This window comes from Camelina sativa, chromosome 8, assembly GCF_030686135.1.
Source record: "Camelina sativa cultivar CO46 ecotype springtype chromosome 8, ASM3068613v1".
Classification (NCBI taxonomy): domain Eukaryota; kingdom Viridiplantae; phylum Streptophyta; class Magnoliopsida; order Brassicales; family Brassicaceae; genus Camelina; species Camelina sativa.
In genome coordinates this window covers 3941185-3966621 of record NC_141887.1, presented here as the reverse complement: position 1 = coordinate 3966621, position 25437 = coordinate 3941185, and the positions used below count along the sequence as shown (strand labels likewise).

The 25437-nt window shown below is 37.6% G+C and overlaps 4 protein-coding genes and 1 pseudogene across 10 annotated transcripts; 1 reads left to right on the top strand and 4 right to left on the bottom strand.

Annotated features, from left to right (window-relative positions):
- Positions 1–660: 660 nt before the first annotated feature.
- On the bottom strand, positions 661–2527 carry LOC147939650 (uncharacterized). Its single transcript, XM_087460971.1, has 4 exons — positions 1796–2527; positions 1009–1705; positions 815–916; positions 661–764 (listed from the first exon to the last, which is right to left on the bottom strand). Exons 1-4 carry the CDS (start codon positions 2525–2527, stop codon positions 661–663), a joined length of 1635 nt encoding a protein of 544 aa, XP_087317097.1.
- A 2436-nt stretch (positions 2528–4963) lies between these two features.
- On the bottom strand, positions 4964–9480 carry LOC104706089 (protein DA1-related 4-like; annotated as a pseudogene). The gene is made up of 5 exons (XR_015564059.1): positions 8963–9480; positions 7712–8830; positions 7328–7624; positions 6365–7142; positions 4964–6280 (listed from the first exon to the last, which is right to left on the bottom strand). The product of XR_015564059.1 is annotated as a protein DA1-related 4-like (transcript).
- A 570-nt stretch (positions 9481–10050) lies between these two features.
- On the top strand, positions 10051–14560 carry LOC104706091 (disease resistance-like protein CSA1). Of its 2 annotated transcripts, XM_087462225.1 has the most exons (5): positions 10051–10761; positions 10835–11998; positions 12154–12480; positions 12626–13516; positions 13674–14560. In XM_087462225.1, the coding sequence occupies exons 2-5, from the start codon at positions 11738–11740 to the stop codon at positions 14379–14381; spliced, it is 2187 nt and encodes a 728-aa protein (XP_087318351.1). In that variant the 5' UTR covers positions 10051–10761; positions 10835–11737; the 3' UTR covers positions 14382–14560. The 2 variants fall into 2 exon arrangements, with proteins under 2 accessions (XP_087318351.1, XP_087318352.1); XM_087462226.1 differs by lacking the exon at positions 10051–10761 and having other exon boundaries at positions 10804–11998.
- Positions 14514–16863, bottom strand: LOC147939649 (uncharacterized). Its single transcript, XM_087460969.1, has 3 exons — positions 16830–16863; positions 15661–15821; positions 14514–15254 (listed from the first exon to the last, which is right to left on the bottom strand). The coding sequence occupies exons 1-3, from the start codon at positions 16861–16863 to the stop codon at positions 14955–14957; spliced, it is 495 nt and encodes a 164-aa protein (XP_087317095.1). The 3' UTR covers positions 14514–14954.
- A 657-nt stretch (positions 16864–17520) lies between these two features.
- On the bottom strand, positions 17521–23874 carry DAR4 (DA1-related protein 4). 5 transcript variants are annotated; one of them, XR_015564057.1, is made up of 13 exons: positions 23335–23874; positions 22074–23202; positions 21685–21981; positions 20832–21602; positions 19581–20743; positions 19366–19486; positions 19187–19267; positions 18957–19073; positions 18673–18885; positions 18568–18595; positions 18337–18449; positions 18202–18260; positions 17521–18113 (listed from the first exon to the last, which is right to left on the bottom strand). XR_015564057.1 is itself a non-coding variant. In XM_010422216.3 (13 exons), exons 1-13 carry the CDS (start codon positions 23742–23744, stop codon positions 17773–17775), a joined length of 4878 nt encoding a protein of 1625 aa, XP_010420518.2. In that variant the 5' UTR covers positions 23745–23874; the 3' UTR covers positions 17521–17772. The 5 variants fall into 5 exon arrangements, 2 of the variants coding, with proteins under 2 accessions (XP_010420518.2, XP_087318349.1); XR_015564058.1 differs by having other exon boundaries at positions 18533–18595; positions 18673–18854; XM_010422216.3 differs by having other exon boundaries at positions 18533–18595.
- Between the last annotated feature and the right edge of the window lie 1563 nt (positions 23875–25437).

Here is a 25437-nt window from a genome sequence, read left to right as displayed (position 1 = left end):
TCATTTAAGATGTAGCATTTGCACCCAAACACATGGAAGTAGCTCAGATTTGGTGTTTTGCCTCTCCACAACTCATAAGGTGTTTTTGTAGTATATCTTCGGACATAGACTCTGTTAATTATATAACACGCAGTGTTCAAAGCTTCAGCCCAGGATTTCTTAGGAACTTGATTTTCATGTATCATTGCTCTTGCCATTTCCTGAAGAGTTGTATTCTTTCTTTCTACTACTCCATTATGTTGTGGAGTTGTTGGTGCTGAGAATTGATGTGCAATCCCATGTTGTTCACAAAACTGCTTCATAGCCTCATTTTGAAATTCTCCACCATGATCACTTCGAATTTTCTTGATTCCTCCTCGTTCATTAAGTAGTTGTAAAGCTAAAATCTTGAAGTTGTCTATCGTATCTGACTTCTCACGAATAAAACGAACCCAAGTGTATATGGAGTAATCATCTACTAGTACAAACACATATTTCTTTCCTGCTAAGCTTTCCACTTGCATTGGTCCCATTAAATCCATGTGAATCAGATCCAGAGCTGATTTTGACTGAACATCTGGAACTTTTTTGTGCTGAATTTTGACTTGTTTTCCCTAATTACAAGGCCCACACACCATATTGTCTTCTCCTTTAAGCTTAGGTACTCCTCGAATTATCTCTTTATTCACAAGAGTAGCAAGATTTCTTGTATTCATATGTCCAAGTCGTTGATGCCATAGATTTATACTCCCTCGAGCACTGCAGCATTTGATTGAATGTTTCTCCTACATGTAACAATTATTCCCAGATCTTACACCATATAACTTGACATTACCTGTCTCATCCAATGCTTTGCAATCAACTTTTGTGAATAAAACTGATAATCCTTCGTCACAAAGTTGACTAATGCTTATTAGGTTTGCACGCAGTCCTTGAACTAGATAGACATTCACAAGTTGTGGAAGCTCTGTATCACATGTTGTACATTTGCCTTGTATGAAACCATGACATCTCCATATGTTACTGTACCTCCTTTCAATTTCTTAATATTTTGTAGATTACTCTTGGTTCCAGTCATATGTCTTGAGCAACCACTATCAAAAAACCAAGGCTCCGTGTCTTCTTGTTCTTCAGTAATCATAGCCATATCGCATCTTGGTTTCGTTTCTTCTTGGTCTTCAGTAATCATGGTCATATTGCATCTAAACCCTGATCCAGAAGCTATCATTGATCCTGATAGGTCAGCTTTTTTCATCCAAACTTGTCTTCTAACTCCATTCCAAAAGAATCTTCCTTGTTGCTTTAAAGTACAGAACTTCTGCCAATATTTGTAGCAAAACTGTTTGTAGTGACCAATTTTTCCACAAAAATAACAACTCAAAGATCCATTATAAACACCAGTAGATGTCTCCTTCTCAGATTGATAGGCTCCAGCAGATACAAATTTGGTTGTATGTGATTTAGCTCCCTTGTTCTTATTAAAGCCTAATCCTCTATGAGTCTTCTCAGTTCTCTCATAGCTCAAAATTTTGTCAAGTTGCTTTGTTCCTGCAAACATATGAATCTTCCTATGTTGTTGATCTAATTCAGATTGTAGTTCTACGGATTTCTTCTTTTCTTTAAGTAGCTCTTTTTCAAGCTTATCCGCTTTTGCCGATAAGACCAACTTCTCTTTCATCAGATCTAGCGAATCTTTAGCAAGCTTTTTCTCATCCACCAATTCATTCTGTCACGACATAACAAGTGCTTCTAAACGAAGTTTTTCGTTTGTCAATCCTTGATTTTCTTTTCTTAGAGAAATAAGTGTATTTCGTACTTCTTTGTAACTCTGAACAATGTTAAGAACTTCTTCTCCTTCTGATTCTGAATCAGTTACCTCTTCCCCATTCTCAAATTCAGTGATTTCCACCATAGACACTAAATTAATGAGTTCTTCTTCGCTGCTGCTATCACTATCTGATTCATTCTCAATGCTAATCATAGACTTTTCTTTCTTGGCTTTAGAGTTACTCACACATTCCTCATGTGTGTGTCCAGTCCCTTTACAGATTGTGCACTTAGCATCTCGCAACTTGATTGTTGGACACTCTCGAATAAAATGACCATATCCCTTACATTCATGACACTGCATATCAGTCTTTTTGTCTTCACTTGTCTTCTTGAATGAATTACTCTTCTTTTGACCTTGACCTTGTTCTATCCTTCTTAATGCTCGATCAAATCTTTTTACCAGCAGGCTCACAACATCTTCTTCTCCTTGATCAGTTATATCTTTGCTAACTGCTAGAGCTATTCCTTTTGGTTTCTTAATTCCATTAAGTTCCATCTCGTGTGCCAGTAGCATTCCGACCACTTCACCATAATTGAGATTGTCTAAATCTTGAGAGACCGTTAAAGCTGTTTTGTATCCCATGAACCTTGATGGAAGACACCTTAAAAACTTTTTGACTAACTTCTGATCCTTATAAGTCTTCCCAAGAGTTACGGCTTCTTGTGCTAGAGCACTCAACTTTGAACTAAAGTCCGAAATCGATTCATGCTCCTCCATCCTTAGATTCTCAAATCTAGAGGCCAATATATCCTTTCTTGAACTCTGCACTTTTGTTGTACCTTCATAATGAATTTGAAGGATATCCCATGCTTCTTTAACAGTTTCACATCCCGGAATCAACTCGAACTATTTTCTCCCAACACTGCATGAATAACACTTAACACTCTTAAGTTGTACTTTGATCTCTTTTGTTCTTCATCAGTCCAATCTGCCTCAGGTTTGGGAATTCGCTTGCCTGATTCATCCTTGATCGTCGGTTCCTCCCACTTTTCTAGAACAATCTTCCAAGCAAGACGATCAATACCTCCTATGATGGATTTGATCCTTGACTTCCAAAACCCATAGTTTCCATCATCCAATATGACTTTGTTGTTGTTGATCAGATCTCCGTAGCTCTCCATCTTGTCCGCAGAATCTCACCTGTAGTAATTCGAACAAGTGTTGCTCTGATACCAATTGAAAGTGTGAGAACTTATGATCTGAACAATGAAACCACGATTTCTTTAAACTCTCTTTTGATTTATTCTAAACAATTTTCTAATCTCTCAAAACTCTCTTTAAAGAAACCTCACGTTCTCTCTAAGTTCTCAGCTATTTTCTTTTCTTAAAGACTAAACCTTAGTAGGTAGATTAATTTTCTCTTGTTTGTTGATATGTCTATATTTTGTCTTTGCTTAGCATGTATTTGTCATGCATTTAGCTAAGATAACTAGTCGTTTTGCATCAATTTCTAGCCTCTTTTGTACACTTTGCATATTTAGGTAGTTCTTGCATCATCCTTGCATACATTGTGCATTTCGGAGTATTTCAAGTATCTAGGAGACGTCAGGAACACATTGTCCGAGACGCTGTTTGAGTCACCATTCGATTCCACATCCTTCGATTCGACCCAACACCATTCGAGTCTACATCCTTCGAGTCGACCCAACACCATTCGAATCCACCACTCTCGAGTTACTACTCGAGTCATCACTCGATCCACCGGTCGAGGGATTCAGCTTTCAACGTCTTCACCAAAGTTGTAGAGAATTGAATCATCTTTCCAATTCCGTTTATTTCAAGCCAATCGGAAGTATGGTTCAAAAGTTATCATCATTTTAGTGGACGTGTATATACCCAGCTCGAGCCACTCGTCATGCAACCACTCCACCCCGTTCGATCTGTTCCATTAGAGTGAGATTTAGCTTTCTACGTCTTCATCAAAGTTGTATAGAATTGAGTCATCTTTCCAATGCCATTCATTTCAAGCCAATCGGAAGTATGGTTCAAAATTTATCATCGTTTTAGTGGATGCGTATACACTCAACTCGAGCCGCTGCCCGTCGACTCGACCCTCCAGCTCGAGCCGCTGCCCTTCGACTCGACCCTCCAGCTCGAGCCGCTGCCTGTCGACTCGACCCTACACCACTCGAGCCAACACCATCACCCACTCGAGCCACCACTCGTTCGCACATGTCAGGAAGACGTTTCGTCTTACACGCTTCAGGAGATTCCCAAACCGACTCTTGATCTTGTCGTTTTAAGTTTTAGGGATTTACATGTTTTTACTATAAGTACGTTTTGTTAAGTCTTGGCAGAGACATCCTATCTTTTATCTCATTTTGTTCTTAAGGTTTTACCTAGCCTCCAAAAACATTCTCAGACTTTGTATCCAGATATCTTTTAATACATTGAGTATTTGCATTTGATTTCTTCTACAAACTTGTTCTTCTCATTTCTATCTATCTACTATGTTTTGTTCAATGTTTTCTGGATTTGTATTGTTGATTATGATTTTCGGATCTGAGTAGTGTAGTAGTTCTTGTGGATGGGATAGATTAGGTGGAGGATCTTAGGATGTAGGGAGTTTAAGCTTTGATTTCTATGATTCCCTTATGGACTAGTGTTAGAATTACTAGTTTCTCTCTGATCAATTGGAACTAGGTTTTAGACATTTCCGCACCCAAAAGGTGTTCGATGAAACGTCTGACCAACTAGTGCCAGAGACTTACGTTCTTAGCCTAAGAGATTAGTTGTAGAGGATGTTTGTTGACGTGAATGAACTTGTTTGTCATGCCATGCTTGATCATGTTTCTCTAGTGAGAGCTAGGTTTGGAAGTGGTTGAGTTTGAGTAGCTTATGTCAAGAGATTGGATTAGCTAAGAAGAGATGTTCATTGTTTAGGTATTGTTTGCTTGTGACATGTTAAACACTCTATAGACTAGGATACTCCACCGACATCAATTACTCCCATAATTAGGACCTCTTTCTTTCTGATTTTTATTACATTCTTGAGACTGTTTCGTTTCTTGCTTTTTAGTTCATGCTTAGACTTGATTCTGTTTTTATTCATTTTCGCTTCTTGTCATACATTTTCGTTTCTAGTTCTTGAACACATTTCCGTTTTGCATTCTGATCATTCTAGGACTGTTAGATAAAAACACTCTTATTGAGTTGGCTTAACTTGTGATTTCTTGATTGCATCTTAATTGTTAGTAAAGTTTTCCAACTGGATTGACACCTTAAGTATTACAACTGCATAAGGTTAATTGAACCTGCTAGGATAAGACACACAAAAATCCTAGTATCATTTGGGCTAAAGCTTACAATCAACCTTTGCACCCTATTTATAGAACTATGTCTATGCCACACAAAGGGCAAACTACCTATTCTAATCCTAATAGGAATTGGACAATTTTTTTTTTCTTTATGAATTAGGAAATTTCCCTCTTTGTTCATGTTTACATTCCTATTGTAAACATGAAACTCTTTGATCTTCTTAGAAGCTTATTGGGCCTTCTAATCCTGTGTAAATCTTCCAGCTTTATAATTGCCGACATAAATAACTCGATACTCTGTTCTTGTACTAGTGGTAAGTCCTTCTGAAGTAGTTCATCCTCTTGTTCAAATGTTGCATCTTCAGTTACACCTAATATAATATGCTAAGTTTACTAAAAAAGGATAAAAAGCCTATATTACATATGGAGATTCTCACTGCGATCTGCGGATCATAGTCAGGCTTGTCCTGAACTCCTGATCATAGGCGTAGATGGTTGTGTTAAATCCACCTTTTCACGATTTGGTAATGATTCCTTCTTTTTGTCTCTTCTAATTCTCTTCAACCACTTCCAAACCATAGTTCCTTTAGATCTTAACTTACTAGAAACCTTAAGTGGCTCGCTGGATGAAAATGGATTAGGGATAATTGCCTCTACGACGACTTTGGAAGATGTTGGAGAATGATGCTCCTCATCATTATCATAACTAATACTTGTTGCTTCTCTTTCTCTTGTAATTTCACTAGGTATTGTATCATTTGCATTCGTTGGAGCCGTAATTATCTGGACGCCACATTGGGTCACTCTGCAGTTAGCACCTAAAAGCTCGTTTTTTTGACTCACTGTGTGGAATTCAAATTTAACTTCACTACCACTGAGATGCATTTGGGTATCATAGAAGATAAACATGTGATCCCATTCGACTTTTGGAGCTTCCCCCGGAGCCCAACACTGATATATTCTCTCTATTTTTCTATCAGAAGAGTCGAACATGTCTTTCCATGTGCATGTGCATTTAATGCCAAGACCTGCAGTGTTGTGGTAATCATCCTGAAATGATACCACAATTGACATAAAAAAAGCCAGAAAGAGGTTTTCTTGTCCAAGGATCTAAGTTTGCCATTACATTTGGACCTTCTTCCAAGAGAAATGAGGATCTCTGACGTGTGCCAGCAGGAATACATATGCTGACTTCAGGTGCTTTGATGAATCCCTATTCAAAGGCCAAATCATGTCAGATAACTTGCTTGCTTTACTACATTAGACTATATGTGTAGAGAAGGAGAAGAAGAAAAACCTGTTGTTGTGCTGATCTTGCTAAACTTGCTATTCTAGTCAGACCTTTCTCTAAAAAGTTCAGCAATCACTTGTAAAGAAGAATTGAAACAATTACTGAAGGTGTAGTAGATTGGAAGCTGCTCAAAGTCCAAACAAACTGACTTCAAATATGTACAACCATGAGCATTCAAGAATTCTAGACTTTTGGAAAACTGTGGCACTTCTTGTAATGCGGTTCCACCAATATATAATGTTCTCATGTTTTTTGGGAAACCCTTAATTTCCTCAAGCTTTGAGCAGCCAGATAGATGTAGAACTTGGAGAGATTCTAGATTGACCATGTCAGGAAGACTTCGTAAATGAGAACAATCTTTCATGTTCAAGTAGACAAGCTTGCCGAAACCTTGATTATGGGAGCTTACTTTTACCAGTTCTGTTACACTCTCCAAATCAATATACTCAACATCCTGAAGGTTTCCTAGAAGATTCAAAAGCTTTTGGCGGTGCAGCTTAACTTTTTGGAGGGAATGGCTCATAATGGATGTTGGTATTTCCTTTATACTGGTTCCTTGAAGATGTAGTTCCTCAATATTTGGAGCTCCTTGGAAGCTTTTAATCTGTATGCAACCTGAGAGATTTACAACTCGGAGATGTTGTAATTGACTGGTGTCTGGAAAACTCTGCAAACTTGTACAACCTTGGAGATCAATAAGCTCGATATTTTGAGCATATAGTGGTATGTCACATTCAACTAGCTGTTCAGAATGACAAAGCAAGATCCTCTTCAACATTTTAAGCTTCAAAACGAAAAAATAAATTTGGAAATTGTTAAGTTTCATGGGTTTATAAATCAAAAGCAATTGAAAGTAGTGGATTATTGTTCTTTACATTTTACTTTATACACTTTCAAGTTTCAACTCTGGATGTGGGATCCTAACACATATGGATAACAATAAAATTTAAAAGATAAATACTAACCTACCTTGGTTTTTGCCTCTATTTTATGAAGCTTACTGTAAGGCATATTGAGCTCAACAAGGTGCCCAAATTCATAATCTTGAGGCAAGGATGGCAAAGGATAGTTCTCCCAACTGAGGAGCCATAGCTGACAAGGCAAAAAATCAAGGCCCTTCGGAAAGTTGAGTCCACGAGTAAATTCTGAGCATGACCTATATATCTTAAGGAATTTGAGATTAATCATATTCCTGAAGGGATCGTGTCTGACATCAAATGTCAAGTTCGACGTGTCGAGAGATATGATTTCGATATCTTCAACGACCTGAAAAGGAAAATAAAATCAATATGTTAATAATCAGGTTGGCTCACGTTCAAATAAAAAGTTGTGTACGAACAGAACTTAACAGACCAAAACACAGTTAGGCCTTGCTTTGGGTTCTCCACTTGCTTCAGTTTCATCATGTTCTAGTAGATATCTGATGCTGGAAGGTTCACACATTCTGGTGCAACTCTCAGTTTCTTTACTGAGGAGGGATAGGATCAGATTATTCATGTGAAGTGTGTCTTTTGATATAGTCACTAGACATTTCTCCACAAGAACATCTATTCCATGGCGTGGAAAGTAACGACACCCTTCAAGCATTTGGACTACATTTTCGACATTTTCTCCCCTAAAGACGCAAGCAATGTCCCAATAAATGTTCTTCTCGTTGTCACCAAGTGCACTATATTCACTCTTTAGCACATCTTGAATCTCTTTGGGAGGATACTTCTTGAGTTCGAGGAATGCGGCCTCCATTTCTGACATGTTCTTCTTAAGCTCTTTGCCATAAATGCGGAGGGCCAACGGGTTTCCATTAGCATAGTCAATAACTTTCATAAAAAGTTCCTTTTCCTTCTGAACCGGCTCCGAAAATTCAGCCATTTCCTTATGAACCAGCTGCTCGCTTCTTCCAAAAGTACTCTGGCAAAACAGTTGCAGAGCCTCGTGCTCGTTCAGACCCTGAACTTCGTATATATGATTGATTTGACAAAAGGGAAACACTGTTTTGTCTCTGGAAGTCACTATTACAAGCCTTCCGAGACCAAAGCAGTCAAGCCTTTGAAGGAACGACTCTGCAAACAAAGGATCTCGCACGTCATCCAGGACAACAAGAATGCTTGTATCGCATAGTTTGTCCTTAAGAAGGCTCGGTCTCATGATGTAAGAACTGCATATATCAAAATTTTACCAATTTTTTCATCAAGCAAACGGTGAAGTCCCTCCTTACGAAATGCTTCATCAAAGCTTTCGATGAAGCAAGAAACATCGTAGTCATTGGAGATATAGTTAAAGACTGCTTTAGCAAGCGTCGTCTTGCCTATGCCAGGCATACCCCAGATTCCTATGCTTCGGCAGATCATCCCCCATGGTTGCTTGTTGAGCATGTCTCGAATCTCCAGCAACCTCGAGTAAATCCCAACTGGTTCTGGAAGATAGAATTTCCCATTAATATCTCTGACGACATTGTCCACTAGCTTGGAATCTCTGAGTTTGTTAACATACATCAAATAGTTATTGTTACTTTTCAACAATAAAAAGTTTATTTTTGACGGTTTTTAAGGTGATGTTATTGAATTTCAAGATCGATGCAACTACAAGAAAATGATAATTTCTTACTCGTAGTAAGTGGATGCAACTCTGGTCAATAGATCGATGCAACTCTGCCACCCGTGAACTTGGGTCAATGGATCGACGCAGTAGAACTCTGAATATTTACACTTGTTCCTCGGTTGTATAATAATCTGTGAGACCTTAACAACCGTCAAAAATAAAGAATTGCGTGTCTCCGTCATGTTGGGAATAACCAGCACATTAATCCCATCGGTCACAGCCAGATTCTGATCATTGGAGCATGCATACACGAACACGAAGATTCCTTCTCGGCGTAAAGCGGCGGCAAGATGGCTGACGAACGAATACCGTACCGTTGCCTCGCAGAAGATGTTGACACTGTGACTACGCTCTTGAGTGTTTTGTGGATTCACAATATTCATCTCTCTCAATTCTCCCCTCCAACGAACGTGAGAGTCTGAGAGAGCTGAAGGGAAGATCACTTTACCTAATATGCAGCCAATAATATATTCCCTTTCTGCTTATAAGTATTAAATTGAATTCAATAACTTTTGGAGTGTATCTCTCTATTTCTCGTCATCCAAAAAGTCAATGTTTTACAAAAAAAAAAAAAAATTAACACACACACTTTGTCTGCACAACGTTTTAAGAGTATTAAGTTAGGTGTGTGCTCGCGTTTCAGTTCATAACACCAACTTACCAAACAAATCATGCAGATATTTTGCACCAATAAAATTATTATGTAGCTAAACTGAAATTAAATTACAAAGGCGTGTATATATATTTTAATAGTCAAATAAGAATCAAAGAAAAGTCCGAAGGGTTTATTATCTTTTGGAGCAGATATGTATGTGGTTGTCGGCATCTTAATTAAGATGGCTATGGGTAGAACACGCAATACCAATCGTAAAGAAGATTTTCTTCACTTTAGGTAGAACGTCTTAAAGGTTATGGCTTTTGGCTGACAAAGTCAACATTGTACAGAACCGTCCATAAAGGATTTTATTTATTTATTCACATACGCTCTCCGTTTTAAGTTAAGTGGCCCCAAAGCCGAATTTGACCGAGGTGTCGGTGGTCGAAGCCTCCCGATACGTAGCCAATATACATCCGACAGTTTACTTTGTGTGTTTGATTTCTGATTTATTATGCATAATGCATGTTTTTTTTAAAAAGGTTATGAATTAGTGAACCGGTGACAAAAACAATAATGTATTTTCTTCTAGATTGGTCGGGTTCAAGTTGGGATTAAAAAGAACTCCATATCATACATACAATGAAGTCTCTAATCATGTGGGAGTCTCTTAATATATCGATTAAGAGTACTAAAGCCAGATAAAAGTACAAGTTAGAAAATCTGGCATGGCAAGCTCCTCCTCCAGGGTGATGGCAGACGTCGAGACACACCAGGAACCTGTATTCATTAATTTCCGTGGAGTCGAATTGCGTTACAACTTCGTCAGCCATCTCAACGATGACTTAAAAAGGAATGGGATTAATGCCTTCATAGACACCGATGAGGATATGGGCAAAGAGTTGAATGTTCTTCTAAAGAGAATCGAAGAGTCAAGGATCGCACTCGCAATATTCTCGCCAAGGTATACGGAGTCAAATTGGTGTTTGAAGGAACTTGCAAAGATGAAGGAAAGAATGGACCAAGACGAGCTCGTGGTGATTCCAATCTTCTACAAGGTACAGCCCGTCACTGTTAGAGAACTGCAGGGGGAGTTCGGCGATAAGTTCAGGAAGCTGGTGAAGTCTATTGACAAGAACACAAAGAACAAATGGAAGGAAGCTTTAAGATATGTTCCTATCTTAACTGGCCTCGTGTTGCATGAGACAAGGTAACTCATTTCCTAACTTGAGATCTCAAAATCAAAGCTAGAGTCAGCTAAACATCAACTTCTCTGTTCGTAGCGATGAGAGCGAACTCATAAAGAGAGTCATCAAGGAGATTAAGAAAGTGTTGAACAACATTCCACATGTTTCTCCCAATCCCCAAGAATGTATTGTTTCGTCACCACCCTCAAGACAACAGAAAAAGCATGAGAGCACTTGTGGAATCGAACAACGACTTGAGCAGCTAGAAAAAAAAATGAGCTCTGGGTTCGAGGGAACTACTTGTACCATCGGTGTTGTTGGGATGCCCGGCATAGGTAAATCAACTCTTGCTAGGAAGTTGTACGAGAATTTGAAGGACGGATTCTTGAGATACACGTTGATCACAGATGTCCATGAAATTTCTAAAAAGATGGGTTGAGTTACTTGCTCACAATACTCTTGGAGGATTTATTGAATGTTAAGGATCCCAACATTGAGACAGTGCAAGATGCACACCAGATTTACAAAGATCAACTACTCAGAACCAAAGTCTTTGTAGTTCTCGACAATGTTACTAGCAAGGACCAAATTGATGCTCTTCTCGGAAAACGCGACTGGATTAAGCAGGGAAGCAAAATTGTCATTGCAACAAGAGGTAAGTCACTGATACGAAGTTTTGTCGATGATATTTACGAGGTCCCTGGATTAAGCGCTAGAGACGCCTTACAACACTTTGTCCATTATGCATTCGATGATCAAAAAGGCACTGCTCTCAGGCTAGGAAATTTCTCAAAGTTGTCAAACGATTTCGTCCATTACACCAAAGGAAATCCACTAGCTCTCAAGATATTGGGAACAGAGCTTTTTGGAAAAGATGAGACTCACTGGAACTTAAAACTGAAAGCATTGGATCACCACCATAAAAGTCCATTAGGACATAGCTGGCTTCAAAAGGTTTGGGAGGGGAGCTATGATGGACTGAGTCAACAGAAAAAAGATATGCTTCTTGACATTGCTTGCTTCAGGTCGCTAGATAAGAATTACCTATTGAGTTTATTGGAGTCAGATGACACTAGGAATATAATGGAAGATCTCGTGAACATGTTCATGATTAATATAAATGCTGGAAAAGTACAGATGCATGATACATTGTATATCCTATCCAAGGTGCTTGGTCAAAAAGCTACTGCTACAGATGGAAAGGGAAGGCATAGGTTGTGGCACCATCAGACCATAACTGCTATGCTAAAGAACAATAAGGTAAATACTATGATTATTTTTTTTATATATATGGTCGCCTTGTAGCTTTTATATTTACATGCTTGTTTAATAAAGGTTGTCTAGGATTTATTATACTTTCACGGTTGTCTAAATTCCAATTGTAATCCGTGTTGTTGTTTGCAACTGTTTAACAGGGAGCGTCTAATGTCAGATCTATCTTTCTTGACTTGTCTGATATAACAAGAAAAATGAGTTTCCATAGCTCTGCTTTTGCCAAGATGAGAGATCTACGATATCTCAAAATCTACAGTACTAATTGTTCCCGAGACTGTGATCATGACATTAAAGATGACACTAAGTTAAACTTCCCTGAAGGAATCCAGCTACCATTGAATGAGGTACGATGTCTCCACTGGTTGAAATTCCCATGGAAAGAACTTCCACAAGATTTCAACCCGTTTAATTTGGTCGACCTTAAGCTTCCTTATAGCAAGATTGAACAAGTTTGGGAAGATAACAAGGTGTGTAACAATACATCAGTTACTTTCTCTTTTATTGATCTAAAGGCATGCATGCAGTTGTTTAAATGTCTGAAGATGGTGTCTACTTCTTTGTATAAATTAGTTGATTCTCTCTGTTTTTTTTCTTTGCTTTCATTTGTCTTAGGATGCACCAAAACTAAAGTGGGTCAATTTGAATCACTCAAAGAAGCTGAACACATTGGCGGGGCTAGGAAAGGCTCAAAATCTTCAAGAACTAAAACTTGAAGGTTGCACGGCTTTGAAACAGTTGCATGTCGATATGCAAAACATGAAGTGTCTTGTTTTCTTGAACCTGAGAGGGTGCACAAGTCTCAAGTCTCTTCCAGATACTCAATTGATCTCTTTGAAAACTCTCATCCTCAGCGACTGCAAAAAGTTTAAAGAGTTTCAGGTTATTTCTTCGAAGCTAGAAGTAATATACTTGGATGGCACCGCGATAAAAGAACTCAAGTTTAACATCGAATTCTTGCAAAGCCTTGTCTTCTTGAACATGAAAGGTTGCAAAAAGCTGAAAAGACTCCCTGAAAATCTAGGTGAGCTGAAAGCTTTTGAAGAACTTATACTTTCTGGTTGTTCGAAGCTCAAAACATTTCCAGATATTGGAGGAAATATGAGCCGTCTAGGGATATTGCTTTTGGATGAGACAGCCATAGAAGAGACACCAAAGATAGTCTCAGTGCGGCGTTTATGCTTAAGCAAGAATGAAAAGATCAGCCGTCTTCCAAATCTCATCAATCAATTTCCTCAACTGCAATGGCTTGATTTGAAGTACTGTAAGAATCTTACACAGGTTCCTCAGCTTCCACCAAATCTTCAGTGTTTAGATGTACGTGGTTGTAACTCACTGAAAACAATAGTGAAACCACTAGTTTGTTCTATACCGATGAAGCATATCAATTCCACGTTCATTTTCACTAAGTGCAATGAATTGGAACAAGCTGCAAAGGAAGAGATTTCCGCATATACTGAAAGGAAGTGTCAGTTGCTCTCAAGTGCACTTAAACACTGCGATGAGGTATCTCACTTTGTTATATTCCATAGATTTTCAACTCTAAACAAAATGACAATTAGATTGGTCAATGTCCCTTATATATCATTCTAATTTACTTTTTCCTTCTGTGTAACTTTGTTGGAGCCAAAATTAATGATTTTGCCTTTGTATAATTTTGCAGAGTTGTGTTCCAGAGATTTTGTTCTGCACTAGCTTTCCCGGATGTGAAATGCCTTCATGGTTCTCTCACGGCGCAATTGGCCCTATGGTGGAGTTCGAATTACCTCCTCACTGGAATCACAATAGGCTTTCTGGGATAGCCTTATGTGTTGTTGTCTCATTCCAGAACTGTCAAAATCATGCCAGCTTGACAGTCAGATTCGCTTGTGAGCAAAATAACGGAAAGGGCTCTTGCACCAACATTAGTTGGAAGGTTGGAAGTTTGATTGAACAAGACAACAAAGTAAACACGGTTGAGTTAGATCATGTTTTAATTGGCTACACCAACTGCTCAAGCTTCATAAAACTTGTTGAAGGCCAAAGTCCTCGTAAATGTGCTCCGACCAAGGCATTACTTGAGTTTAGGGTGACGACTGGTACTGGTGGTGGTGGGGAATCTAGGTTTGAAGTTTTGAAATCCGGTTTCAGTTTTGTGTTTGAACCTGAAGAGAACAGAGTTCCATTCGCAAGGAATGATGACGTCAAAGGTAAAACAAAAATCAACGGAACTCGAAGTGCTAATGTTTGTTTCAAGGGCCAAGCATATGGTGGTGATGAATCTCCAAATGGCCAGTGGCAGACCAACACCTACATTGAGAGTTCAACGTACATCCCAGATGAAGCATCTTCTTCCCAAACTTCTGGTATTGATTCCATTCTTTTGTGTTAAATTCATCAACTTGCTGAGTTCCTCTGTTTTCACACTATTTTATTCATTGGAACTCCTCTGTATTTGTATCTTCATTGTGCATCTATCTCTCTGTTCTCATCTTATAGATGATTTGGCTTGGGATTTAGGGTGTTACAGAATGGTTTAGGATTTAATAAAATTTCATGTTATATGGTTAAGAACTTTAGATACAAGTTCCATTCCCAAGTATCCTCCTCAAGTCCACATGGACCAAGATACTCTCTAATACTAAAGGCTCTCTGCTTATTCTCTGCAGAGAATAATTATAAACAGGAAACATGACCATTGCCAAGATGAGTTCTCTGTGCAACTTACTCTGATCACACCCGAGTTTACTTTTCAAGAAACTTCTCTCAAAAATCTTGATTTCTTTATTCTTCTCTCGAATTCTTCATCTTCTTTCTTCCAAAGCATCTTCATCATCATCAGCATCATCATCGTCTCTATCCTCTTGATTCCTTTCTTCTTCTTCTTCAGTAGATACAACCTCAGCTTTTCTAATTCGCCTATGATCAGCTCTAACTTCGTCACGGTCTTCAACTCTGGTCTGAGCTAAACGCGCAGCCTTGGATCATCCTTCCTAGAAACCCCTAAATCATCATTCTTTGGAATAGCTCTATCCAAAACAGAAACGGTCTGCATCCTAACATCGTCATCATCATCTTCGGCGGCTTCCTCAGCCCACTCTGGTGCTTTTCCAGGCCAATACCTTCTCACTCTAGTCTGTCCAATACCACCACGTAGTTTTTCCCTAACAGCAATTGCAGCATCACTACTCACCCCCGCCGTGACAGATATATTTTGCACTTGCGAGTAACCCCAAACTGAATTTATATATAAAGCTATCTGTTTCTGCAGCATCAAAATAATACAAAGGATTAGATTCAAGCTTTTTAGCATCATTAGTAATTTCACCAGGAAAAGAAAAGAGCCACTTCCCCAAATCGATTCTCAATAGCTAAAATCTTAATGAGACAACATATAACCAACAAAAGGCACTCTATATCACATAAGCACAGAAACATAAACAAAGGACGCTCCAGAAAAGGCAAAAGGGGATCGATCTCCTATAAAATATGAGTTATATGTGAAAGCTTGGATCCACGGAGTTAGGAATATAAATCAGCACAAAAAATTAACAAACGAAGACGACAGAGTATACAAACCAAAATCGTACAAAACCTAGAACACGAAGAAACTCGATGATTTTGAAGGAGAGATATCCAGAAGAAATTGACGACAAATTAAACGAACTTACAGTCTGGAGATCAATGGGATTGCAATTCAGAGAATTTATGCGAGAGGGAAACTGTGGCGGGACGGAGGAGAAGAAGAGGATTGAGGCCGTGAAGCCGGAACGGTTAAGCACACAAAACAGCCACGGGAAAAGAAAAAAAAAAAAACAAAACCACCCGAAGTCTCAAAACTAGCATTAGTCTCTAGTGGGCTTTCATGGGCCTTTCAAATATTTGGTTTACTCGGTAGTTGAGCACTGTTATTTGTTAGGGGGTTGAACCAACGAATATGAGAGAATTTACTTATTATTAGTGTGTAGAAATGCTTCTTCTACTTGTTATGTTTCATTTTAGTTTTGAGTTTTGAAGGCTACACAAGACAAGACAAGACAATGATTAGTTGACTAAAATGAGCATAGAAAAGAAATCGATGGTCGACTCGAATTAGTTGACTACAAGAAAACTTAGTTTTTGCAACGAATTTTAGTGAGAAAAGTAAAACGTCACAACGTAGTGACACTTTTGCAATGATTTAGTGACTTTATAACACATCATCGCAAATACGTCGCTATATTGTGACGACTTTAATCGTCACTAAGTTGTGGTGAGTTCGGGTCGGCTTAGCAACGCTTTTAAGATGTTTATTGAAGGCGTCACTATATCATTGTTAGATCATGGATATTGTTTTAAAAATAACCCATCGTGGCAACATTGTCACAAAATTTCAATTAATTTGGCACAAAGTTCTCGCAGCATGATATTAAGTTTTAAAATTGTTCTAATGTTTGTGACGTTTTAGTGACGTCTCGACCCCAAATCGATGCTAGCTAAGGTGTTTTTTTTTTTTTTTGTTAAAGTATGCTAGCTAAGGTGTTGTTGCTGTTGAGAAGTTTATTACTCTAACTTATCACATTTAAATTTAAGGATTAGAGAATGATTAAATAGCTTTGGTATTGACTTATTTTATGTAGGATGATGATATTTATGAATTTGTCTAAGATATTTTTTTTGGTTCACATATATATAACATGTAGATAAATTAATACTAATACTAATATTTTTTTTGTTCACATGTACACTTAAGAGACTTTTGTGACAATTAATCGTCACAAAAATGTCTCAAATATGTCTTAATAGTGACAAAAGTGTCAAATATGTCTTCTTCTTTGAGACACTTTTGTGACGATTATACGGTGAGCATTTAGTGACAGTCTCGTGTCCACCATTTACGTTGATATATTAAACATAATGAATTAGCAACGTCACTTTGCCGTCTATTTAGTGACGATTCTGGGAAGTCACAAAAGTTGTGACGATATTGTGACGAATCTTTATTTGTGTCGATCTAGTAGCAACGATTTATTAGTCGTCACAAAAGCGTTGTTGTAGTTTAGTTGCAACGATTTAGTGACAAATACTGGTGTCACTAAAACCATGTTTTCTTGTAGTGTCCTCCTCATGACAAGGTAAAGGATCTGCTTATTATCTGTAAAAAATGGTAAAACGATCTTATTGTTCTTATATGCCAATCAGTTTGTGCAACAGTTTCCTACAAGATGTTTTGAAAAAAAGAGCAGCAGGCTCCATTCTTTATGAGAATCAATCTCGCCTAAGGTAGTAGAGTCGAGAATATATACTCCTCCCCTCCCTCATGACTTAACTCTTTCTTTAAAAAAATAGACGAAGCATGACACAAGTATGACTATTGTTGAATCCCCCCTACTGATGAGACACAAGAGCATTATTATTCCATTTTGTCCTTCAATCAGTTGCTATAACCGGAGTAAACAAAAAAAAAAAACCTTAAAAACTAATCGTATGAGTTACCTCTCACATATCTGATCCCACATGGTGCAAGTCTGGAAGCTATGAACAACAGTGAATTTGACAAGTAGAATCAGTCTTGTAGACTCAATGCGCTTGAAAAGGTCAAATATTACATTTGTTTAACACGCTGTAGACTCCTTTAGTTTCATCAAAGCAACAATTCAATCCAGAGAAATTTTACATTTGTCTCACACGCAATGTTGTCTAAAGTTTCCATCATCGCCAGAAAATCGAATTATCGAAGGAGAAACTGTTATAACATGAGAACAAGAGCAACGTCTTGGAAATAGGGTTAGTGATTATGACTTTCAATATTGCCTAGTCTCGGAAATGCTCAGGATCTCTTTCAAGGTATCTTTAATGTTGTAATGATTTGAGGCCATCATTTTGCTAACTTTCTTGAACCCGTCACCGTAAACTGGTGATTCATCTGTTTCTATCTGATGCTGGCAAAAATTCACGAGCTTCTTCACAAAATCAGATGGGTCACCTTTCTTTGATATGGTTGTAGATGGAGTAGTGAAGAAAGAAGAAAAAGAAGAAGATGTTGTTGGAGTGTCGGGAATGGCGTATGTCTGAGAATCCAACCACATGTGGCCTAACACTTGGCATAATCCTTCCTCAAGAACCGTGTTAATATTCTTGAAACCTGTGATCAAACCAAAGGACTCTGAGAAGACTCTCCTCAAATGGGGGTACAAATTGGGTATTACATACAGTATATGACTCTTACATACCATTGAGTCTAAGATAAGCATGCATCATCTCATGAGCCAAGATATATCCTGTGAGTGGCCTGTATGTGAACATAGATTTGATTGAGCCAGTTGGCGCAAGAGAGTATTTAGAAAGGAGAAGATGATGTGGAGTACCAAGGAAGCCCATATAAGATGAGAATTGCAGTGACCTCGCACGGGCCAACAACCATGTGAGACTCTCTAATCAGCTGCTTATCCCTCGGGCTTATCCTTTTCCAATTTGAGACCTGTATATATACGTGGAACAGAGTTAAAGTCCAATCTAATGTCAGTCTTTTAAGTATCATCTTTATATTAAATAATGTCTTACTGCTGTGACAATCTGCTCTTCAGATAGGCAAATACCTCTGACTACCACCTGATATTGATTGTCCTGTGTGTTGAAACATACGAAGAGAGTGAGAGAGTGAGAGAGAGATCAGGAAGTTCCAGTTTAGGAAATGTACTCACAATCTTCTCTTCCTCCTCAGCTCTATTCAGAGCATTTCTCTCCACCAAAAAAACAGGAAATTCTTTCTCAACCTTCATGTTTAAACTCTCAAAGAATTCACGGATTTCAACATGCAAAGGTTGGCATGCAGATGAATCCATAACCGCGCATGCCACGCATTCTTGACATACCCATCGACCATCTGCAAGCATTACATACTGTGTTCCACAATGCTGCAAAGAACCATAACAAGTGAAACCAGAAGGCTTTTATATATCTCAATATTTCTCTCAAAATTAAGTACCTTTAATCTTTCACAGCTGGAACATTTGGAAGTTTTATCAATATCATGGGAAGGGCAGTATTTCTCCCTCCAGAACGGATGCTCAACGTATGTTATACCTTCCCCAGTTTGAGGAATCTGAAAGAATCAATATACTAATTACATTTTTACATACTACTGGTATAACAGACCAATTCTTCTAATTTTATCACACATTTTCTATAACACAACAAATAAGAATATATATTGACCTTTTCTTTGCAGACATAGCAGTTAGGATGACGCTGCTCCTCGTAGCACTGTTTGTGATACATTCCTCTTAAGTCAGGAACCTAGCGAGTTATATATGTTTTGCATCATAAAGTAATTGAATTGAATTAATTCAAGTAGCAATATCAGTTTTCAACTTGGTATATATACGGTTTCAAACCTCGTGCCTAGCAATTGGTTTGTAGCAATGACGGCAATAGAAACATTGAGGATGCCAAACAACACCAAAGGCATTGACAGATATTCCATCTTCAATTTCAGAGTTGCAACCATTGCATATGCTACAAGTGAAGTAAATATGAATTGAGCAAGTAAACCACAAAAATCCAACAATTTCTTATATACACTTAGAAGCGCATAAAAACCGTTACGTACCTAAGAGGAGGATCCACCTCTCCTTCCACATAATCTTTGGAATGCGCTATCTGTTCCTTTTCGTCGGTTTGATCATCGTCCATTTGCTTTCTTTTACCTTTCTCCTTTAACACTATTTCTTCTTCCACGTGATCTTTGAAATACTTTAGTTCTCCCCATTCGTCCGCCTGCTGTGTTTTTTCTATCTCCTTTGACTTTCTTAAGGCTTCTTCTAACGCATACTTTCTTTCTTCTATCTCCTTTGACTCTATTAATGTGTTTTCTGTCTCCTTTGACTCTATTAATTCCGTTTCTACCTCATAATTTCTTTCTTCTATCTCCTTTGACTCTATTATTGCCTTTTCTGTCTCCTTTGACTCTATTAATGTTTTTTCTAGCGTTCTGGTGCGCCTTCTTCTGGATTTAAAGATTTTGGACGACAGGGGAAAACAACCTATCCACTTCCAAAACACAATTCTCTTAGATCTTACCTTACTATGCATACTAGAAAGCTTTTGTGGTTCGCTAAATGAAAGCAAACGATCCGTTTCCTCTAGCTTTATGGGCAAAGTGTCCTCCTCAATAATGTTTATAGTTTCCTCTGGTTTTCTGGGCAGATTATCCTCCTCCTCTTCCTCAATAGTGTTTATAGTTTCCTCTGGCTTTCTAGGCGGAGTATCCTCCTCAATAATGTTTATAGTATCACCTGATGGAGCCGTAATTACCTCGACACCACATTCAGTCACCTTGCAACTAGCACCTAGAGGATTGTTTTCACCATTCACTGTTTCGAATTCAAATTTGACTTCATGAGCCCACTTAATGATGTGGTTTTCTACACTACCACTAGGATGCATTATAGGATCATAGAAGACAAATATGTGATCCTCTTCAACTTTTGGAGCTTCGGTAGGAGCCCAACATTGAAAATATCTATGTATTATTCTATCAGGCCGGCTGTTCTTGGTCTTCCATGTACCTACACATCTAATCTGAAGACCTACGTCATTGTGGTAATCATCTTGAAATGATACTACAACTGACATAGCAAAGCCAGAGATAGGTTTTTGCATCCACGGACTTAAGTCTTTCATTGCATTTGAACCTGCTTGCAAGCAAAAGGAGGATCTCTGACGTGCGTCTATAGGAATACATATGATGACTTCATGAGCTTTGATGAGTTCCTGTTTAAGCAAAGGCCAAATGTAATGAGTTAGCACACATGAGAATATATGCACGTTTGGAAAGAGAGAGAGAGAAATATTGCAAAACCTCTTGTTTTGCTCTTGCTAAACTTGCTGTCAGACCCTTCTCTAAGAGTTCAATGCTCACTTGTGAAGAAAATTTGAAACAATTACTGAAGATTAAGTGCTTAGGAAGCTGCTCAAAATCCAAATTAATTGACTTCAAATGCTTACAACCATGAGCATTCAAGAATTCTAGACTTTGCGGAAGCTGTGGCAATTTTACTATCGCGGTGCCACCAAGATATAGTTTTCTCAAGTTTCTTGGGAAACCCTTAATTTCCTCAAGCTCTGAACAGCCAGATAGATAAAGAACTTCGAGAGATTCTAAACTGACCATGTCAGGAAGGCTTCGCAAATGGGAACAGTATTTCATATTCAAGCAGACAAGCTTGCTCATACCTTGATTATATGAAGTAACTTTAGCTAGATTTGTTACGCACTCCAAATCGATATGTTCAGCATCCGAGAAATTTTCAAGAAGATTCCAAAGCTTTTTCATGTCCAGCTTAACCTTGGAGGAGAGGGTCGCATTGGATATTGGTATTTCCCTTATATGAGTTCCTTGGAGGTGTAATTCCTCTATATTTGGTGGAACCCCTGAAAAACTTTGGATCCCTGTGCAACCTGAGAGATTTACAACCCGGAGATTTTGTAATTGACTTGTGTCTGGAAATCTTTGTAATCCTGTACAACCTTGAAGATCAATTAGCTCGATATTTTGAGCATATATTAGTATATCACATTCAACTAGCTGCAAAGAGTGACAAAGAATGAGCCTCTTTAGCATCTTGAGGTCCTGAAAATATAATAAAATTGAAAATGAATGACACAGTAATGTTTTAAGTGAGGTTGCAGATGAATACCCAGACTTAGCCTACCTTGATTTTTGCCCCCAGTTTACGAAGCTGGCTGTAAGGCATACTGAGGTCAACAAGGTGCCTAACGTCAAAATCTTGAGGTAAAGATTGCAAAGGGTAGTTCTCCCAGTGGAGGAGCCTTAACCCACATGGCAGAGAATCAAGGCCCTTCGGAAATTTGAGTCCAGAAGTATATTGAGAGCATGAACTGTATATCTTCAGGAATCTGAGATTGAACATATTCTTGAATGCATCGTGCTTGACATCGAATTTCAAGTTTGAAGTGTCCAGGATTATGCTTACGATGTGTTCAGCGACCTGAGAGAACAAGAAAAATTGATGGATCAATACGTTAGGCTCGCCTTAATAGAGCAACTTAGGTAATGCATATATAGTAGAATTTGACAGACCAGACAATATTTAGGCGTTGCCTTGGCTTCACCACTTGATTCAAGTTCATCATATTCTAGCAGATATCTGATTCTGGAAGGTTCCCACATTCTGGTGCAGCTCTCAGTTTCTCCATTGAAGATTTCTTGACATGAGTCTTGGATCAGATTATTCATTTGCACTGTGCTTTCTGAAATAGTTAACACACACTTGTCCACAAGAACATCGATTGCGACGCGTGGAAAGTAATGACATCCCTCAAGCAGTTGCACCACATAGTTGACCGTTTCTCCCTTGAAGAAAAAAGCAATGTCTAAAACAATGTTCTTCTCATCGTCGCTAAGTGAACTATAAGCGTTTTTAAGCACATCTTGAATCTTTAGGGGAAGACATTGCTTTAGCTCAAAAAATGCAGTCTCCATTTCTGACTTCTTCCCCATTAGCTCACGGCCGTAAATGCTAAGAGCTAACGGGTTCCCATTAACATAGTCAATCACCTTCATCGACAGTTCCATGTCATTCTGCTCTGGCTCGTTTATTCCAAATGCGCTTTGGGAGAATAGCTGCAGAGCCTCGTGCGCATTTAAACCTTGAACCTTGTATATATGATAGATCTGACAAAACGCAAACACTTGTTTATCTATGGAGGTTATGATGATAAGGCTTCCGGGACCAAACCAATCAAGCCTTTTAAGGAAGGACTCTGCAGCCAGAGAATCGCACACACCATCTAGAACAAGAAGAATCCTTTTATCGTATAGTTTGTCTCTATGGAGGCTCGGTCTCATAATACACAAACTCTTTATGTCAAACTCTTCCATCAGAAGTTTACCAATTCTTTCTTTGAACAACCCGTGGAGTCCCTCCTTATGAAACGCTTCGTCAAAGTTTTCAATGAAGCAAGAAGCATCATAATCAATGGACATGTGATTACAGACTGCTTTAGCAAGCGTGGTCTTTCCTATGCCAGGCATACCCCAAATTCCTATGCTTCGGACGTCCCTACTATGTTGCTTGTAAAGCAACTCTTCTATCTCTAGTAGCCTCTTGTAAATTCCAACTCGTTCTGTAGGATAAAGCTTCCCATAAACATCTCTGACTATCTCTTCCACTAGTTCGGAGTCCGTAAGTATCTTATTGCTTGAGATCCTGCCCAAAATTTTAGAAACATTGACTGTGACTGAATTATCAAATCAATGCAAATACACAAACTAATCTCTTAACAACATTACCAGCAAATGATTATGTAAATGTGTAAAGAAGAAATATATGTATAGGAACCTTGAATGGTGGCTGGTTAAGTTTTCCACCTCCAGCCAAAAATTTGCCCACCCGTCAACTTGGATCAATGGATCGAGGCCGTATAACACTGGAACCACCACGTGGCTGTTGATGCTCCAACCCTTGATAACCTCAGAGAACTTAGGATCGTTTAACTCCCTCTCGTCGGAAATAACCACCACGAAAACCCTAGCCCCATCAGTCAACGCCGCCTGATTCTGTTCAACGGAGAAGGATCTGCTTTCTCGCAATCGGCACGCATCCACAAACACCGAGATGCCTTCCCGGCGTAAAGCGGCCGAGAGGTGGCTGACAAAGGACTGCAGTACTGTTTCCTCGCAGATGATGTTGACGATGTGGCTACAATCGGCCATCATCGGGGTGGCTACACGAGCAGCTGGTGGTTCCATCTCTCTCGGTTCTCCAACTCATGACTCTCAATCTCTATCTTCCGTAACGAAAACCCAACAAAAAGCTGAACCAAATACTTTTCTTATTCATATTTGAATATTTTTTTGTTAATTTTAATGTTAAATATATGAATTTGAAAGTAACATGTTTTAATAATATATATACATATAAATATATATATATATATATATATTATTCAAATCATTCAAATACATTTAAAATATACTGTAAATTTTAAAATATGAATAATTAATCAGTGATCAAACGACACATATTTCATATTTGGGAAAATCACGTTTTAAATTTTCAAAATGTCACTGGATAACACTTTAAACCTCGACAGAATTTCACTAACACTATAAACCTTTAAAATGATTTTACCAACACTTTGTACCTTTAAAATGATTTTACTAACACTTTAAATCTTAAAACTAACTTTCATTTTTGTACCGCCATAAAAAATAACAGAATAATAATATTTGTCAATGCAAAATAGTTAGAATATGTTGGTTTAATTTAAATTTTAATTAGTTTTAGTTTGATAAATAAATAAAAAGATAAAAATAAATTTGTGTTCATCTTTATTGTAGACAAAGCTTTTACGACGTTACTTTCACGTTATTAATCATTTTAATAAATGCATCTCTATTGGATTCTGATTCAAATCGATTGACTTCTCATTGGAAACCAATGAATCTTCTAAATATGTTGTCGTCTTCAATTTTACATTTGTCAAATGTTTTAATCTTACCTCTGATTCTTCATTTTTTTTTTGCTTTGATGTATTTTTAAATTTTTTTATCAATCATAATATATAATTAATTTAAATTAATTAAACAAGTATTTAAATCAAACCAGCATAGTTTAACTATTTCACGTTGATGGATATTACTGTTCTGTCATCTTTCATGAAGAAAGTTAGTTAAATCATTTTAAAGGTTTATAGTGTTAGTGAATAAATCTCAAAGTTTAAAGTGCTACTCAATGACACTTTGAATGTTTAAAATAGGACAATTCTTAGGGGTGAACCACTCTTATTCACCCTCTCTTAGTTATGAAAACAAATTATTGATTAAGGAAACAAAATCTGTATATCAATCAATTTTAAAATTATTAATTCTAAACATTATATTATAGTTTTAAATTATAACATCTAAACCCAAATCACTCTTTTATAAACCCAAATTAAAATACAATTTTCTTTAATTGTAAAATCTAAACCCTACACACTATTTTATAAACCCAAACCGACATATTATTTTGTTTAATTATAAAATCTAAACCCTAACCACTATTTTGTAAACTCAAACAGACATATAATTTTGTTTAATTGTAAAATTTAAACTCTAAACTCTAACCACTCTTTTATAAATCCAAACCGACATATAATTTTGTTTAATTATAAAAACTAATTAAACCCTAACAACTATTTTGTAAACCCAAACCGACAAATAATTTTGTTTAATTGTAAACTAATTGAACCTTAATCACTCTTTTGTAAACCCAAACCGACATATAATTTCGTTTAATTGTAAAATCTAAACTCTAATCATTCTTTTATAAACCCAAACCGATATATATTTTTTTTAATTATAAATTTAGACCCTAATCCTCCTTTATACACCTAATCATTCTTTTATAAACCAAACCGACATATAATTTGTTTTAATTATAAATTTAGACCCGAATTCT

Bases quoted from the DNA above. Each gene is read 5' to 3' on its own strand.
- LOC147939650 (XM_087460971.1), bottom strand. From the start codon at position 2,527: ATGGAGGAGCATGAATCGATTTCGGACTTTAGTTCAAAGTTGAGTGCT. The intron at 1,706-1,795 runs GTACGAAATACA...ATGTCGTGACAG, and splicing joins TTGTTCAGAGTTACAAAGAA to AATGAATTGGTGGATGAGAA. The intron at 765-814 runs GTAATGTCAAGT...TGTTACATGTAG, and splicing joins CAAAGCATTGGATGAGACAG to GAGAAACATTCAATCAAATG.
- LOC104706091 (XM_087462225.1), top strand. From the start codon at position 11,738: ATGCTTCTTGACATTGCTTGCTTCAGGTCGCTAGATAAGAATTACCTA. The intron at 12,481-12,625 runs GTGTGTAACAAT...CATTTGTCTTAG, and splicing joins AAGTTTGGGAAGATAACAAG to GATGCACCAAAACTAAAGTG. The intron at 13,517-13,673 runs GTATCTCACTTT...ATAATTTTGCAG, and splicing joins CACTTAAACACTGCGATGAG to AGTTGTGTTCCAGAGATTTT.
- DAR4 (XM_010422216.3), bottom strand. From the start codon at position 23,744: ATGGAACCACCAGCTGCTCGTGTAGCCACCCCGATGATGGCCGATTGT. The intron at 19,487-19,580 runs GTACGTAACGGT...CTTCACTTGTAG, and splicing joins GAGGTGGATCCTCCTCTTAG to CATATGCAATGGTTGCAACT. The intron at 18,450-18,532 runs GTAAGACATTAT...GTATATATACAG, and splicing joins AAGAGCAGATTGTCACAGCA to GTCTCAAATTGGAAAAGGAT.
- LOC147939649 (XM_087460969.1), bottom strand. From the start codon at position 16,863: ATGGTGGACACGAGACTGTCACTAAATGCTCACC. The intron at 15,822-16,829 runs GTATAATCGTCA...GCTAGTTTTGAG, and splicing joins ACTGTCACTAAATGCTCACC to ACTTCGGGTGGTTTTGTTTT. The intron at 15,255-15,660 runs GTAAGTTCGTTT...TTGATGCTGCAG, and splicing joins ATCCCATTGATCTCCAGACT to AAACAGATAGCTTTATATAT.